The 16,364-nt window shown below is 43.5% G+C and overlaps 1 protein-coding gene across 3 annotated transcripts in view; it reads right to left on the reverse strand.

The window, feature by feature from the left end:
* The window catches only part of ATRNL1 (attractin like 1), a 512,979-nt gene that overhangs the window by 439,288 nt on the left and 57,327 nt on the right, over window positions 1-16,364 (reverse strand). For all 3 annotated transcript variants that reach the window (XM_079976622.1, XM_079976621.1, XM_079976623.1), the window contains exon 6: window positions 419-593. In XM_079976622.1, the coding sequence (XP_079832748.1) occupies window positions 419-593 (175 nt within the window). The remainder of the gene's footprint in view (window positions 1-418; window positions 594-16,364) is intronic.

A 16,364-nucleotide genomic window follows, 5' to 3' on the forward strand; every position in this document is an offset into this window, starting at 1 on the left:
ATTTAACTCTAAGAATATTACTAAGGTGAAATAATGAACTATAATTCAAGAGGACAATAACCAGAGGCTGGGGTTAATGGAACTTAATTTCCTTTGTATAAAACAGATAATACAAGTAGCGAAAATGTTCTCACAGCAGTTTTCTTTTCAACAGACAATGTCTTCATCTCGATTCCTAGTCTATTTGAAAGTTATCAGTGTGAAAACCATAATATGTATGCTAGAACATACTCCCTCATTTTCCTGAGCAGCAAAATGTCCAGGAGTAATGCTACAAAGTTTAGAATCCTTCGGACAAGACAACCCTAAAGTTTAGGATGATTTACGCTGGTGTGGGTGGTGTATAGGGTAAATGCTATTTATTAAGTAACAATAAATTCACACAAAACAGTAATGAAAGGCCAAGGAAATTACTTACTTTAATATCATTTGGAATGTGCTGTAGTTAAATGCATATCCCCCAATCACCCACATAAACTTTCCATGTAGAACTGCTTTATGCGAAGCCCGGCTTACAGATGGACTAAATGGCTTCACATTAGGTAGAATCCAGTATGACTCCGTTGAAGGAACATTCAAAGAACAATCAGGACCTGTGTATTTAAAAAAATAATAATGGGGAGAAATAGTTACACCTAAGCTGTACAGCCTCCTACGCAAAAGTGTTAAAATTATGTGAAGGTTAGATGGAAAAACTATGCTGACAAAACCAATGTCCATTGTAGAAACTACTCTAGATTCACTGAAGAACCATCCATACAAAAATAAAATATTGTAAAATAGTTTTAGCAGTTGAGTAGAGAGGGAAGAGAGATAAATAATGTAAAGAGATAAAGATAAGTGGACAGTCATTGCAGAAAGCCATATGATTTTTAAACAAAGGTTTACATAGGACCAGACTTTTAGGAATATAGTAGTGTGAAGTTTATATGCTTTCTTTAAAAAAAAGGTTAGGTATGATGGCAAGCAAAAATGAAACAGTCCCATTTATTTAGGGGGGGGTTTCCCCAGCAAAATACTTCTTTTTCAATATCTTTGGGCATATTAGTCTTTGTTCTAAAAGAAAATCTGAACAAACTTTAAAAGATTTGGCTATAAACTAAAATTCATTAGCTTGCTGAGAATTGAACAGAAACTTCGGTATAACTTGTGGCGACACATTTGAAATTACTTCAAATACACTTGCTACTCATTTAGGTTAATAATAATAGATAATAATAATAATAATAATATTTATAGATGAAATCTGACAACACACTATTAAAACGGTTCTGCCACCCAAACACTATCCTAAGACCATTACAAGTTAATGGATCTGCCTTTGACATAGGTATGAAATCAATTCAGTTCATAATCTTAGATCATACCTATATTTCTACTTTAATAAAAGATAATGAATAGATCAAATCTTCATCTCATCAGAACCCTAAACACAATCTAAGTTCTTCAATCAGATTTAAGACTACTATGAGTTATAGCTGTCACATTTCAGCAACAACAAGCATTTTATTTATTTAAAGAAGTTCTTGAGCTATACACACAATTACATGAATCAACATGTAAGCAATTATTCTTAACAGACCGATTACATTCTTTTGTTTAAAAATTATATCCTGGTTTTTAAAATTGCAAGTTGTCCCCTTACTTTTTAAAAATCTGTTTAAAACCAAATGTGTATTAGTTTTAACTTATGGAAGGGGTATTTTTGGAAAAACAGTGACACCAAGTGGTAAAATATATACAAAGCACTGAAACATACCAATTTTAAATAAACACGTTTTTACTTTTTTGTGTAACAAATTTTTAATAAGCAAGTCATAAAAATATTCAAGACACACATAATGCCAGTATCTGATACTTTGACATGGCATACAACATTTAGAGTAATTGTGAAAAATATTGAACTTTACCATTTATCTGAAAAAAACAAAATCATGTTTTGTTTGGGGGAAATTCACTGAAATATATGTGAATTAAAATATATCAAGTAGAGTGTGGTGGGATAATGAGCTGCTTGTGCGTTAAAGCTTGATCCCTCAGAGCTCACTCAGTGTAGTGAAGCCCTGCCTTGAGCGGAGCCCTTTGGCATGGCTCCGTCAGTCGCTGGTAGAATCTGACAGTGGGCGTCTACGGAAACGTTTCCAACATAAAAGCTGTTTGACGGACATGCGTCTCCTGGATTCTCTGCGTGACAGTTTCCGGCGAGGGGTGGGGGTCCTTAAAGGGGGTTCTGATACCTCCTCACTGTTCTCACTGGAAGTATCCCAGAGCCTCCCCTCCGACTCCCTTTCCTTTGGAGCTCCTGCACCCCCCCTACTGGTTCCCTCTTCTGCTGAAGTGTCTCTCCTATTCTCCTGGAGCCTTCCCACCACCTGTTCTTCCGATGGCAGTTCCCTGACATCCACCTCCCCCCCAGGGCCCCCTTCACCCCCTCCCGCCTCTTCTCTTACTGGCGGCGAGGATGGAAATCCCTGGAAGGAACTCTCCTCATCCTCCGAGGATTCAAACACTTCTAACCACGGCCTTCCGTCTCTTTCCCCATCTTCCTCTCCTTCGTCGGAATCTGTTCAACCCTTCAAACTCCCCTTCCTCATCTGTGGTCCCGAAGTGTTCCCTCCTAAATAGTGCCACGGGTTGTGGTTTTCTTGGGAAACGCCGATGAAACGTTTCTATTAAAATCTCGTCATTGACTTCCTCTGCCGGTACCCATGTGTTTTCTGACTCTTCTTCCCCCTCCCATTCTACCAAGTATTCCACCTGATTTCCCTTTCACCTGGAATCAATGATTCCTGCCACATCCATGTTGCGTTCTCTCTCTTCTATGACGGGTGTCCGGGTGACCTCCCTCTCATGTTCCCCCCACTCACGTCCCTCTCTGTACGGCGACAGTAATGACCTGTGAAATACTGGGTGCAATTTCATGTGACTGGGCAATCGGAGTTTGAATGCTACTGGGTTGACCTGCTGTATGACCTCAAAGGGTCCCAACCGTTTGGGTCTCAATTTCTTACACCCTCCCTTGAACGGCAGTCCTTGGGTGGATAGCCACACCCGGTTACCCACCCTTATGGTTTCGCCTTCCCTCCTATTTCTGTCTGCTTGCTTCTTATATTCTTCTTTGGCTTTCTCTAAGTTGAGTTGGAGCTGACGGTGGATCGCTTCCATCTCTTCAACAAAATTTTCCGCTGCAGGTACACTCCACCTCTCCCCTCCTTCTCCTGGAAATGCCCGAGGATGACACCCATAATTGGCCAGAAAGGGACTCATCCCTGTGGACACGTTCTCCGCGTTGTTGTAGGCAAATTCTGCCAGAGGTAACCTGTCTACCCAATCAGTTTCTCTGTCCTTTACATAACACCTCAGATATTGTTGCAAAACCCCGTTTGCCCTTTCTGCTTGCCCATTTGTTTCTGGGTGCCTGGCGGTGGAAAAACTTACCTCCACATGCAACAAGCTCATTAGTTTCCTCCAGAACCTGGAAGTAAATTGTTTCCCTCTGTCGCTCAAAACCCTCAAGGGGGCGCCATGCAACCTGAAAATATGCTTCACAAACAACCTTGCGGTTTCTCCCGCTGTGACTGCATGTGAACAAGCTATGAAGTGGCACATCTTAGTTAGTAGATCTACTACCACCATGACCGCGGTTTTCCCTTTGGATCTCGGTAGATCGGTCATAAAATCTATGGATACCATCTCCCATGGCCCTTCTGGGGTGGGTAAGGGTTCTAATAACCCTGCTGGCGCCAACCTCTCTCCCTTTGCTCTTTGGCACCTGTCGCATCCCCTGACATACTCCCGCACGTCTTCCCTCACCTTGGGCCACCAAAACTCCCTGGTAACCAACCACATGGTCTTGTGCTGTCCGAAGTGCCCCGCCGTGGGGCTGTCATGCAACTGTTTGAGCACCCGCCCTCTTAGTTCCCCATCTGGTATGTAGAGTGCCCCTTTGTAATATAGTTTTCCGTTCTTTTCCTCAAAACCCCCTGTGTTCTCACCTGTCTCCCTGAGTTCCCTAACTTTTTCTTGGGCATATTCATCGTTCTCAATACCCTCTACCAGTTCTCTTTGCCCCACCAATGCCGCCCCACAAACCCAGTGGTCCTCCGAGATGATATGTCTTTCTTCCGCCCCTCCTTCCCCCTCTAAGTACTCAGGTTTTCTGGAGAGAGCGTCCGCTCTGACATTCTCTGCCCCTGGCACGTAGCGAATTTCAAAATGGAACTTGGAGAACTCTTGCGCCCATCTTACTTGTCTCTGGTTCAATACTCGGGCTGTCCTCCAGTATTCTAGATTTTTGTGGTCTGTCCGCACTTGAACCTTGTGTTGCGCCCCAATCAACAGGTGTCTCCATCTCTTGAACGCTTCATGGATGGCGAGTAATTCTCTGTCGTACACGGTATAATTCCTCTCGGATTTGTTCAATTTCCTCGAGAAGAAGGCACACGGTCTCCATTCTGACGTATCCGGTCCCGGCTGCAGGAGTACGGCGCCCACCGCTCTGTCAGACGTGTCGGTTTCCACCCTCATCGGCTGCTGCAGATCCACGTGTAAGAGTTGTTCTTCCGAAGCGAACGCCCTCTTTAAACTTTCGAATGCTCGCTGCGCTTCTTCCGTCCAGACAAATTTCTTCTTACTGCTGAGACAATCCGTGATGGGGGCTGTTAAGTGGGCAAAGTTCTTTATGAACTTCCGATAGAAGTTTCCGAACCCCAAAAACCTTTGCACATCTTTCTTAGTCTTCGGTGGCCTCCATTCCAGTACCGCTTGCACCTTGCTAGGATCCATGGCCAGCCCCTTGTCTGACAACCTGTACCCTAGGAATTCCACCTCCCTGGTGTGAAACTGACACTTCTCCAGTTTCACCCACAGCTGGTTTTCTTGCAGTTTGCTCAGTACCTCTCGCACATCTCGCACATGCTGCTCTTCATCCTCTGAGTACACCAGTACATCATCTAAGAACGCAGCGCAGTTCTTGTAAAGCAAAGGACCTAGGACGTGATTCATGAATGATTGAAATACTGCCGATCCCGCCTGGAGGCCGAAAGGCATAACGCAGTACTCAAAGGCCCCCAAGGGGGTGAACATAGTGGTTTTCCACTCATCTCCCTTTTTCATACGTATCAGGTTAAACGCCCCCCTCAGGTCCAGCTTGGTAAAAATCTTCCCTTTTCTCACCCGGGTCAGAATGTCATCAATTCTGGGCATAGGGAAAGTCACGGGTTCGGACACTGCATTTAGGGCCCGGAAGTCTACAATCAATCTTGGTTTGTCTGAATTTTTTTTGTCCACAAAGAACACTGGGCTACCCCCCACCGCTCGTGACTCTCTGATGAACCCACGCTTGAGGTTTTTGTCAATAAACTCCCTTAACTGCTGCATCTCCCTGTCTGACATTGCATACACCTTGCCCACTGGCAATTGTGCTCCTGGGAGTAAGTTGATTTGGCAGTCAAAGGGTCTGTGCGGGGGTAGTTTATCTGCTTCCCTTTCGCTGAAGACGTTGGCAAAATCTGCATATTGTCGTGGTACCCTACCTTGATCCGTTGCTTCTATCTTTGCTAACGTGGCCTGGGTACCTACTTGGCCCCCCTTTTCCGTGCAGTGTCCCATACAATGTGCTGACCCAAAGGAAACCACTCTCTGATGCCATCCCACAAGCGGATCATGCAGCGCTAGCCAGCTCATCCCCAAAATGATGGGCGCTCCTCCCAAAGTGGCTATATTAAACGCTATCAGTTCCGTGTGTCTTGCCACCCTCATTGTCATGGGGACAGTCTGCTGGTTTACTTCTCCTCCCAACAGCGCCCTCCCATCAATCGTAGTCACCTGCAGGGGATTTTTTAAAGGGATGGTTTGTATCTGATGTGCGGCTGCAAACTCCTTACTCATAAAGTTGCAGGAGCTGCCTGAGTCTAATAGCGCCTTCACCTTTAGTGGGTGTCCGTTTGCCAGCTCCAGCAATACCTCTATTACAAGAGCTGGTTTTGGGGGTTCTGGCGTGGGCACATTCACTGTTCCTTGGCCTGGCTGCTGTGCCCCGTCGGTGGCAGCCAGGCGTTGGCTTTTACTTGCTCCTTAGCTCCTTCTCCCTCCTCCCCAACAGCTCCCGCCATCCCTTGCCATTCCTTTCTTTGTGGACAAACTCTGGCAAAGTGACCTGGCTGTTGGCAGAGAAAACATTTCTTGGCGCCTTTTCCCTCCTTCTTCCGCCCTTCCCTGGGGTTTGAAATTGCGCGCGCGCGCGCTGTTCCGATTTCCATCGGCTCTGCTGGCAGAGAAGGCTGCTCTGGAATCTCTGGAATGCGGAAATCCCTCCAACGCTCCCCTTTCCCTTCCCGCTTCTCCAAGGCTCTGGCCTCCTGGCGTGATCCTATGGCCAGCGCTGATTTAGTCAGATGGTCCATAGACTCCGCCCTGGGCACCCGGGAAAGTTCGTCTTTCACTGCCGAAGATAGTCCTTCTTCGAACAGCATTTGTATCGGTTCCACTGACAAATCCCAACCTAATTTATGGATCAACATGGTGAACTCAGTCCAGTACTCACGGACAGATCGGTTCCCTTGTTTACACGCCATTAACTGTCTGCGCGCCACTCCCTGCTCAATCTCGCTGGAAAACATCAGATCCATGGCGCGAAGAAACTTCCTTGTGTCCCTTAGGGCTTCATTATTGGCTGCCATTAGTGGCCTCACCCAATGTTTTGCCCCGCCTTCGAGATGGCCAATCACATAAGCAACCCTCGATTCCTCATCAGGAAAATCATCAAACTGCAGAATGAGGGCATATTGCATCTCTGTCCTAAAGGCTTGATAATTCCTGGGATCACCCCCAAACTTCTGCACCAGTCCTGGCACCTTCCTCGAGAGCTGGGCGGCTTTCCCCTTTTCTGCATCATGAGCCCTCCTCTCCTCAAGCCTCGCCGTTTGCAGAGCTAACTGTACCTCCAACATCCTGTACCTTTCTTCCAGGCTTGGACCGGCTGCAGCTGCTCCCCCATCTCCGGCTCCGGCTGGGTTGCTCATGATGCCTCTCCTTGCACAAGCTGCTTTCAGGGACTGTCAGATTGCTGTGGTGGGATAATGAGCTGCTTGTGCGTTAAAGCTTGATCCCTCAGAGCTCACTCAGTGTAGTGAAGCCCTGCCTTGAGCGGAGCCCTTTGGCATGGCTCCGTCAGTCGCTGGTAGAATCTGACAGTGGGCGTCTACGGAAACGTTTCCAACATAAAAGCTGTTTGACGGACATGCGTCTCCTGGATTCTCTGCGTGACAGTTTCCGGCGAGGGGTGGGGGTCCTTAAAGGGGGTTCTGATACCTCCTCACTGTTCTCACTGGAAGTATCCCAGAGCCTCCCCTCCGACTCCCTTTCCTTTGGAGCTCCTGCACCCCCCCTACTGGTTCCCTCTTCTGCTGAAGTGTCTCTCCTATTCTCCTGGAGCCTTCCCACCACCTGTTCTTCCGATGGCAGTTCCCTGACATAGAGTAAAAGGTTGTGTACACAACAGGGTGTTAATATGTGCATGGGTTACATAGATCCAGTTTTTCCACGTGTGTTTTTGTTCACTTTTATTCACACATGAGCTCTTTCTATCTCAGTATTTCCCATCCATAGATCCAAGCAGGCAGTGCTTAATGAGATGCATTTACACTGTGTGATGTAGTCCCATCTCTCAATTACTATTTCCATGACCTCTGGAAGTTCAGGAAACCTGAAGTCTGTTGTGGGTATGCAAACAGGATTTTGTTTACCTATGCATGCAAACATTTTTCTTTCTTTTTTTAAGGCCCATGGAATAGCACAATTATGAACAATCACCACAGTTAAATTTTCAGTTATGTTTCATAGTAGACAAAAGGGCCGATTTAAAAACAAAAACAAAAACTGAAATACATGAAATTTACACACAGAGAGAAACATACACACACCATGCCTGACCACACCAGGTAGAGAGCCAGCAGCTCATCGAGAAATGCCTTGCTGAGGACAAAGAATGGTGAGGGAGGTAGAGGAACAACAGATCTCCTGACTCTTCCCCCGCCCAACGTAAAAAGTCATTGTGTTGGTTGGAGAATAACCATACATGGCCTAGGCACGGTGGGGAAGAGCAACTGCAAGTGGGATTATAGAAAGTGTTTTTTCTTTTTCTTGCCCCTTTTCCTTTCCTGCCTACTATTAGCTGTGAGGACTAATCCTATTTTTATTTTAATGCAGCCATTTTCGACAAGAGCAGGTCTGCACAGCTGTTTTAAGAATGTGAAATTGTTTTTAAAAATTTAAAAACAATGGTGAAAAATTGCCTCCAGCAACAACCAGTGGCACTGGACACACTATGTTCTTTCATTTGAGCGGAAGAAAACAGAATAGCTAGGCTGTGCTCAGGCACTGAGCAAGCAGAACTGGGAGTTGTGGTGACAGCACCCATCAAAACATTGCCATATATGTAACAAAACAAAACACAGTGTGATTTAATGCATCCACACTCCACCAATCAAGAAAAACAAAGTGGGAAAGTGTAGGCTACTAGAGGGCCTTCTAGGTGGTGGTGCCTGCCCTGTGGAACGCCCCCTCCCATCAGATGTCAAGGAAATAGGCAGCTCTGTTTAGGGAAGTTTTTAATGTTTGATGTTTTATTAAGTTTTTAATCTGTTGGGAGCCGCCCAGATGGTCAGGGTATAAATAATAAATTATTATAATATTATTATTATTACTTGAATGGAGATGACACAAAAAAGGAAAGCCCATGAACCCACGGGGTGCAATGAATCCACTTTAAACTGCTCCTGTGTGTGCATCCCAAGACTTAAATGGAAATAGATATTGTAATTGGTTAGAATGAGAGGCATTTTCTGTAAAAGAGTTGTTCATGGTGCACTAGGAATCTATTCACCACCAGTGCTGCAATATCTCTAATCCCTGTAGTGTCTGCAGCCTCACATAGTGGACAGCATAAAGGCGAAATGAGCAGAGTTAAGTTGTGCAGACTGCCCAGATGCAAACTGTGCATCTGGTTGGCTCCACCATGTTTTTTTACTAACACCAATGCATAGTTTGGCCCCAGATAATCAACTAACTCTTTAGCAATTGTTGTCCATTTTTAAAAATCATTTATGTGTTGTATTTTTAAGAACAATATATTTGGTACTGCCAGAAAACCCACTGGCTGTACAAGAGTAACAGTATTATTAAATAACATATGTGCCAGGCATTTATGAACAGCTTGGCTTTTCATTTCCTGGAGCCTGTACATCTGTGTGATGCAGCGATTGCACCTTTACCTGCAATAGTTTTAATCTACATGTGCTTGCTGCTCTCTCTTGAGTTTTAGGGCATGCCCTCTACGTCCCGGAGGGTGATTAAGCAGCAGGTATTTCTTGGTGGCTGGCATCATTAGGATAAAACACCAGAGATTTCTGCTGTGTGTCATGTGTTAGAAGGATAAACTCCTTAAAGGCTCTACCTTGCTGCTGATTGTTCTCATGCTGGAAAACACCTAGCTGGGATCAAAACAATCATACAGCTAGTTCTGTGTGCCCAAGAAAGTGCCTGGGTGCACCTAAATAATTTCCTTGGATCCTTGGTTTCTCTACATGTGTAGCTGGTGGTCCAAACTACAGAAATGAGCAGGCTTTTGTATTAAGTGAATTGTTACATTAGTTGGAAACCTCATGGGAAATGCCTAGAAGCCATTCAAAAACCTACATCAACAAAAATGCCTAAAAGAGGCTACTAAAATTTATTTCAGGATTATTTTACCTGGTGTTTTCCTAGCACATGTAAAACTTCTGTTCTTGATGGAGCAATTTTGAATGCTGCAAGCATAACTCTTGTTCAAATACAGGACAACAAATATAGTTTAGAGAGAACAATAGGGCAAATAAGAACTAAAGGATGAAAGGGAAAAGAGAAAAGATGATTTCCTTCCATTCTCCCACTAAATGTCACTTACCTTCAGAATGTGAGCACTTTGAACTGAATATGTCACCATGCCCACTTATAGCTGAAGGTGAAACAAACAACAGATCTGCTTTCTTTGAAATTCACCTACAGGTAAAGACTGACAAGTGGGAGCTGTAGGCAATCTGACTTTTACAAGCTGGCTTTTTGTTACTTCACACTTTCCTGTAGATGCTAGAAATGTGGTGTCTTATGAAGTTTTCCAGAAACGGATTTAGCCATTTGACCCCTAGTTCTACACTTCTTTGGAAGGAAAGTCTATGTGTTTGAGAAATCTTTCATTTGATATCTCAGCTATGCCTCTGCAGAAACAGAAAGCTATCCACATAAAATCTAAGCTCACTACTTTTATATATACTTTTGTAGCATATTTCAACAAACGGTGTATCATTAAACTGCTATAGTTTTTACAGTTTTTTCTTCCATAGCAGGGAAAAAACCAGACGAGTCGGTACTGATGTAGTGTGTTACAGCAGTGGTTCCCAATTAGCTAAGTAATATAAACCCCCTGTTTTTCAAACACCACACCATGGACCCTCCAATTTTGAAAATTTTAATATCTCTTATTGTCAGAGCTGCCCCTAGGTCCCAGCTCACAGAGGACCAACGCCAGGCTGTCGTTATGTACAAAAGTCTTTATTGAACTTCGGTTTCCATTTCAAAGCCGCAGCGTGCAACTCTACGTCTTAAACCCTAGACCGGCAAAGCTCCATCTGAGTCTCCTCCCCTTCCACACCAGTTTAAGACTCTAGCCGTGCTCCACCTCTTCCTTAGCTCCTTCCTCCTCTGGGCCCTCCTGCCCACTGGGGTTTCCTCCTTTCTGGACTCTTCTGACGCTGACCCCCCTGAATCTTCCCCCTCCTTCCGGCGGGCTTTAGGACCTGGTTCCCTATCCGGGCTACCTGCTGTGCTGCTCGCCTGTACATTTGAACTTGGCGCGCGCGCCCAGCCGGCAACCTTCCTCTTGACCGTTCCCCCGCTCTCCGATGGAGGCGTGGTCAATCCTGACTCATCTCCTCTCGCTGGTGGTGAATACGCTGGTCCCGATACCTGGGACTCCTCCCCCCCACTGCGCTCTGGTGGGGAAGCTGGTCCTGATTTCCAACTGCTGCTCTGGGAGTCCCCGCTGGCCCCTTGCTTCTGGGGTGTCCCCCTTGTGGCCCCCCTTGCCCTGGCCACCGGCGCCCCCTTCTGTGAATCTTCCGATTCGCTGGAGAGGCTCATGGAATCTCTCAGGCTACTGTCATCTTCTCCTACGCTGCCCTCGGATTGCTCCCCTTCGCTCTCCATCTCCTCCCCTCCCTGCGCTCCCGCTGCGTCCCTGACACTTATGATAGATTTAGTTATGTGAATGGTGCCACGGACCTCCTGGGTGCATTATGTGGACTCCTCAGGTCCCCGGGTCCCCGGTTGGGAACCACTGTGTTATCAAGCATCAGACTAGGACATGTCATACCAGGGTTTAAATCCCCACACAGCCCCACAAATCCCCACACAGCCATGAAACTCACTGTGTGACATTTGGCCAGCCACCATCTCTTAGCCTAACATACTACTTAACCGGGTTGTTGTGAGGCTAAAATGAGGATGAGAACCATGTATACCATCTTGGCTCCTTGAAATAAAGGTGGGTAGTGAGAAGGATGTCAACATCGTGATACTGGCAAAAATATATTTGAGATTTATACTACAGAATTGCTTTACACCAGAGATATCTATATAAGCAATGCATACATCTTGTAATAGATTTTCAAACACAAACTGAAACCATAGTAGTATTTTGCTAATACGAAGTTTGTAAATGAACTTCATTATACCAAATAAGAAAATATCAAAAACAGGAATAAATAATACTTTATTTTTATTGTAAACCTTGTCAACTACCAAAATAGTCACTGATCTATTTAGTTCCAATGGCAAAATTATGAGTATGTTCACTACATGCTCTAATCCAGTCATGTCAACGGGGGTGTGTGTGTGTGTGTGATGCTCTTGAGAATAACACTGCAGTAGAGCAAAACAGCCATAATGAACCTGACCCATATGCTAAGCTGAACCTATCATCTTTGACAATTTTTACTCTCTTGGGGGGGGGGGTCTGCTGTTCTGGTGTTGTTTAATAATTTAAATTTATTGATTCCATTGTTTTGTTTTGTTTTCTGTAAACTGCTGTGATAAATTATATTCTGCTTGTCCTTCTGATGTGTCATCTAAAATAAATAATTCCTAGAGACTTCAGCCTGACTCCTAAGTTACTCTTTCTATTCACATAGTAGGAAGTGTTTTCTGCCAACTTTCTTCTCCTTTGGGGACATAAGAAGCTGCCTTATACCAAACTAAAACACTGGTTCAACTACAGCATCAACTTTACTAACTCTTCCCATACAAGTCATAGTTCCTGCCTCCCCCTCCCTCTCTACTTTCTAAAATTACTTTTTGAATCTGAGCACAGAGTACTACATTTAAAACAACCAGTGTCTGAAGTTAAAAATTAGTTATCCTGGTGTCATACTTAACTTCAGAGACCATTAGAGCTAAGAATGCATATAGCTATATAGGTGTGTGTCTGTGTTAAAAGTAATTTTCACATTCCAGTACTTTGGACAGCTCCTTATCTTCACAGGCCAACTAAAGAATGGTGAGATGAACGTAAAAGGAGATCCCCTCAGCTGTGTCACGATTTCATGCCAGGGATGGGAAATATTTTTCCTTCCAAGAACCAGAAAGAATGGCTCCATGGGCCACTTCAAAGCAGCATACTGTCAGCACAAATTAGTTGATAAATACAGATAGCAAACCTGGCTTTTGCTATTTGTAGGTGAGATTTGAATTCAAACTACACCTGCAAATGGACATTTTTCCTCTGCTGAATAGCAAAACTGTTTGCAAAGGAAAAGTGTCCAATTGCAGAAGCAGTCAGAATCCCAACTATGCCTGAAAACGGACTGATTTAATGGAGGTAGTTAGTGCTGTGAGCAAGCCCTGCTTACCAAGGAAAAACCAGAAGAGTACTTTAAGGACCCCTGTGTTTACCCATAATTTTCATTAACAGGCCAATCATATCACATTATTTCAAATCACATTAATTCCAAATTATACAGCCGAATTTTTCAATTTTGTTGGGGGTACCCATACATCAAGCTCCGGACAAGAATCCAAACATCACTTCTATTACTGCATTAATTAAACAGTTCTATCCAGTTCTATCCAGATAGTCTCTTTTTTACTTTCTTCATTCTTGTTGTTGTCATATATTATCTCTAATAATCTTCACAGGCAGGTTAAGAACAAACATCGTCTGCGTGGGTTTTACGCACTCCATAAGTCATATTTCATAGGGACAGCCGCCATCCCACTCCTACTTCGAAAATTTATCTTCGGTCTGCCCTTTAGTTGTCCCAGGCTTGTAAAATATCTCCTAGAGGGCTCTGCCAGGTTAAAGATCAAATTCCAAACATCGTTCACTTTCAAACAGTCCTGGTTCTCCTCCCCCCGTCTTTCTTAAACAAGCCTGTCTTGTGAGACGCCATTTTAAAACTGCGTCATAAAATTTTTCCATTCTCCGATCTTTACCATTCCTCTCTTCATTCATCATTAATTCATCCCACACAGTTTTTAGATTCCTGCTTGTGTAGTAAAATACGGCGGTTCTTTTTTCTTTGGGGTGGAGGGTTATTTATGCTCATGTAATATAAAGAAAGAAAAGTTTTTCCTCCACCCCACCTTCTTAGCTCCAAACATACCCATCTCTTAATGGCGCTTCGTCTCTTGATTTATTAAGGACCCCTGCGTTTACCATCCCTAAAACTGAAATTATGTATGATATCAGCTGTAAGGCAGGTAGTTGTACTTTGGTGAAAATGGCCTACTTTGGTCTGTGAGGCCAGAGGTTTCTGACCACTATTTTATTTTATGATAACACAGGGCCTGAAAAAGCAGAATTCTTAATACATGCAGATTTCTAGTCAATCACAACATCATTTCCTATACAATCACAATCAATAAAATTTGAATATTCCAATGAAACATTAGCACTTGACCCTACAGCAGTTCTTGAACCTAGAGCCTAGGGAATAGCAGATGGAGTCTATACACCCATCACAAAACTCAGTACAAAAGAAGGGAACTACAGATGACACACCTAATAGCTTGTAGTCTTTGTAAATTGCCTAGCTCCAAAGTTGACATTATGGTTACTATGGGTGTAGTGGTGCTCTTAAGGACATTCCTGCTCAGACTTCCCATAGGCATCCAGTTGACCACAGGAAGAAAAGGATTCTAGACTAGAATGGCCTAGACCAGCAAGCTTTGATAATGTCGCTCTGGTATCTGCAAAGCCTCTGAGCTCCACTTCCCACCCCCACCATCCACTACTCCCTTTGTCTTGAGGATGGTTACTTTTTTCCCCCTTGGAAAATATATAGATCTGAAGGGAGGAGTTGGAAGAATACCATTCTTGCCCCCATCGTTTTTCAGCTCTGTGTGCTTTTCAAGGTTTAGATCAGCAGTTCAGATCTGAAATGTACATAAAAATTGACATGGGAGAAGCTGGAAGGAAGGGGGAGAAATCTGAGAGAGGGAGGGAGTATGGATAGTATTGTCCCACTGCATACTCCCAGAATACCAAATGTACCCAAGGGTCAAGAAAAGAAAAGAAAAGAAAAGAAAAGAAAAGAAAAGGAGAAAAGATTGACAATATGTGGTATTAATTATGGTCAATCTACTATATGAAGTGGATATAATTTTATGTCTGAGTTTCTCCTATGGAATTCAGAGACAGTAGTAGGGAAAGCACTACAAATACTTGAGTGCAAGTATTTGGATTTCTTATCCGCAAGCTTTTTGCTGTTTTTTTGAGTACAGATAGGGGAAGACATGCAGAGGATGGCTGAAAAGCAAAAAACTATATTTCTTTCTATTCCTTCTGTATATCCCATCTTTAGTATTGCTATTCTAATGCATGTTAGATATAGTAAGCAAGCAAAAACCTTGAATGGACAATATTACAGTGAATACTGAGCTACCATATCAGAAATATTTTTTGCTTTTAAACGAACTTTTTAGAAGGTGCCTGAATACTAATTTTATTTTCTTTCATAATTCTGTTTCCTATACTAGATGCTCATTCCAAAGTATCCACCAGATGTCACAATTGCTCGGAAAAACACAGTATAGTACTAAATATTCTCTTTATACCCTGTACTAAAAGTTTTATTACCAAGCCCAGATAGCAGTTCAGCACCTTCACAGCTTCACCTGATACAGCTGACAAGGAGACTAATGACACCCATCTCCAAATGCCCCAATAACCTCACCCAGCAACTTCATATTGATGCTAAAGAACCTGAAGGATAAGATGGAACTCTGCAGGAACTCAAAAACTCAAAGTCTACTGGCTGAAGCAGAAATCCCCCAACACTGCTTTTTGAAACCATCCCTACAGGTAACAAGTGCAACCACTGTATCACCATGGCTTCCAACCCAGACCTGCAAGGCAGGCCTAACAAGGTATCATGCTTGAGAACATCCAAAGTTATACATCAAGGTTTCCAAACACCAACCTAAACCCAGAATGAATTCAGTCTAGATAATCTATTTCATCCAAGCACACCTAGCTAGATAGCTGCCACTCTCTTGAGCACCGCACACAGAAGGAAATATTTGTGATTGTAACAACTAACATTCAATCTTCGAGATCAAGTGAAAGTGTCTTAAGAGATGGTTTCCCAACCACTACCTTCATATCATTTCAACATCAAAATATTAGCTCCTAACATTGGAGTTAAGTAGGTTCACCTGTCAAATGCAGCTACTGCTCCACAGCCTGGGAGCTTCTGCTTACCATGACATTTCCTGACTGTTCATAGTTACACATAAACTCAGGCTTCAAACAGTATCAAAGAGTCCAAGAGATAATGGCTAAGGCATTATCCCTGTAAATAAAATATGGCTGAAGGACACCTGTCAATTAAGTGATACTCTATGGTAGGGAATTTGCATAAACATGCTCAATGAGTAAATGACCCTAATTATGTGGGGAGAGAGTGCATGTTAAAAGCCACTGGTGTGTTTATTAGTTTGAAGAAAAAACAGAAAACTGGTGTACTTAATATATTCCAAAGGTGCCATTAAAATAGTTGCATATAAAATAGGAGGTGTCCCAGGTTAAAGTAAGTTGGATTGCTCAAGCAACAAGCTGTAGGAAATCTATTTAAATGTTTAACCTGATCCATCTTGAGGCTAAGGGACAAGTCCTTAATCCAGAGGCTCTTGCTTTATTTGAATGACAGAGGATGAATAAGATGTCATTCTGAGTTCTCGCCTAAGTGCAGGTAGCAATAATTTGAAAAAGAAATAAATAATAGACGCTCTGGACATTTCAAGTAGGGCAGCAGCTTTCAGGAAAGATTTTT

This window comes from Podarcis cretensis, assembly GCF_951804945.1.
Source record: "Podarcis cretensis genome assembly, chromosome: 5".
NCBI classification, from domain to species: domain Eukaryota; kingdom Metazoa; phylum Chordata; class Lepidosauria; order Squamata; family Lacertidae; genus Podarcis; species Podarcis cretensis.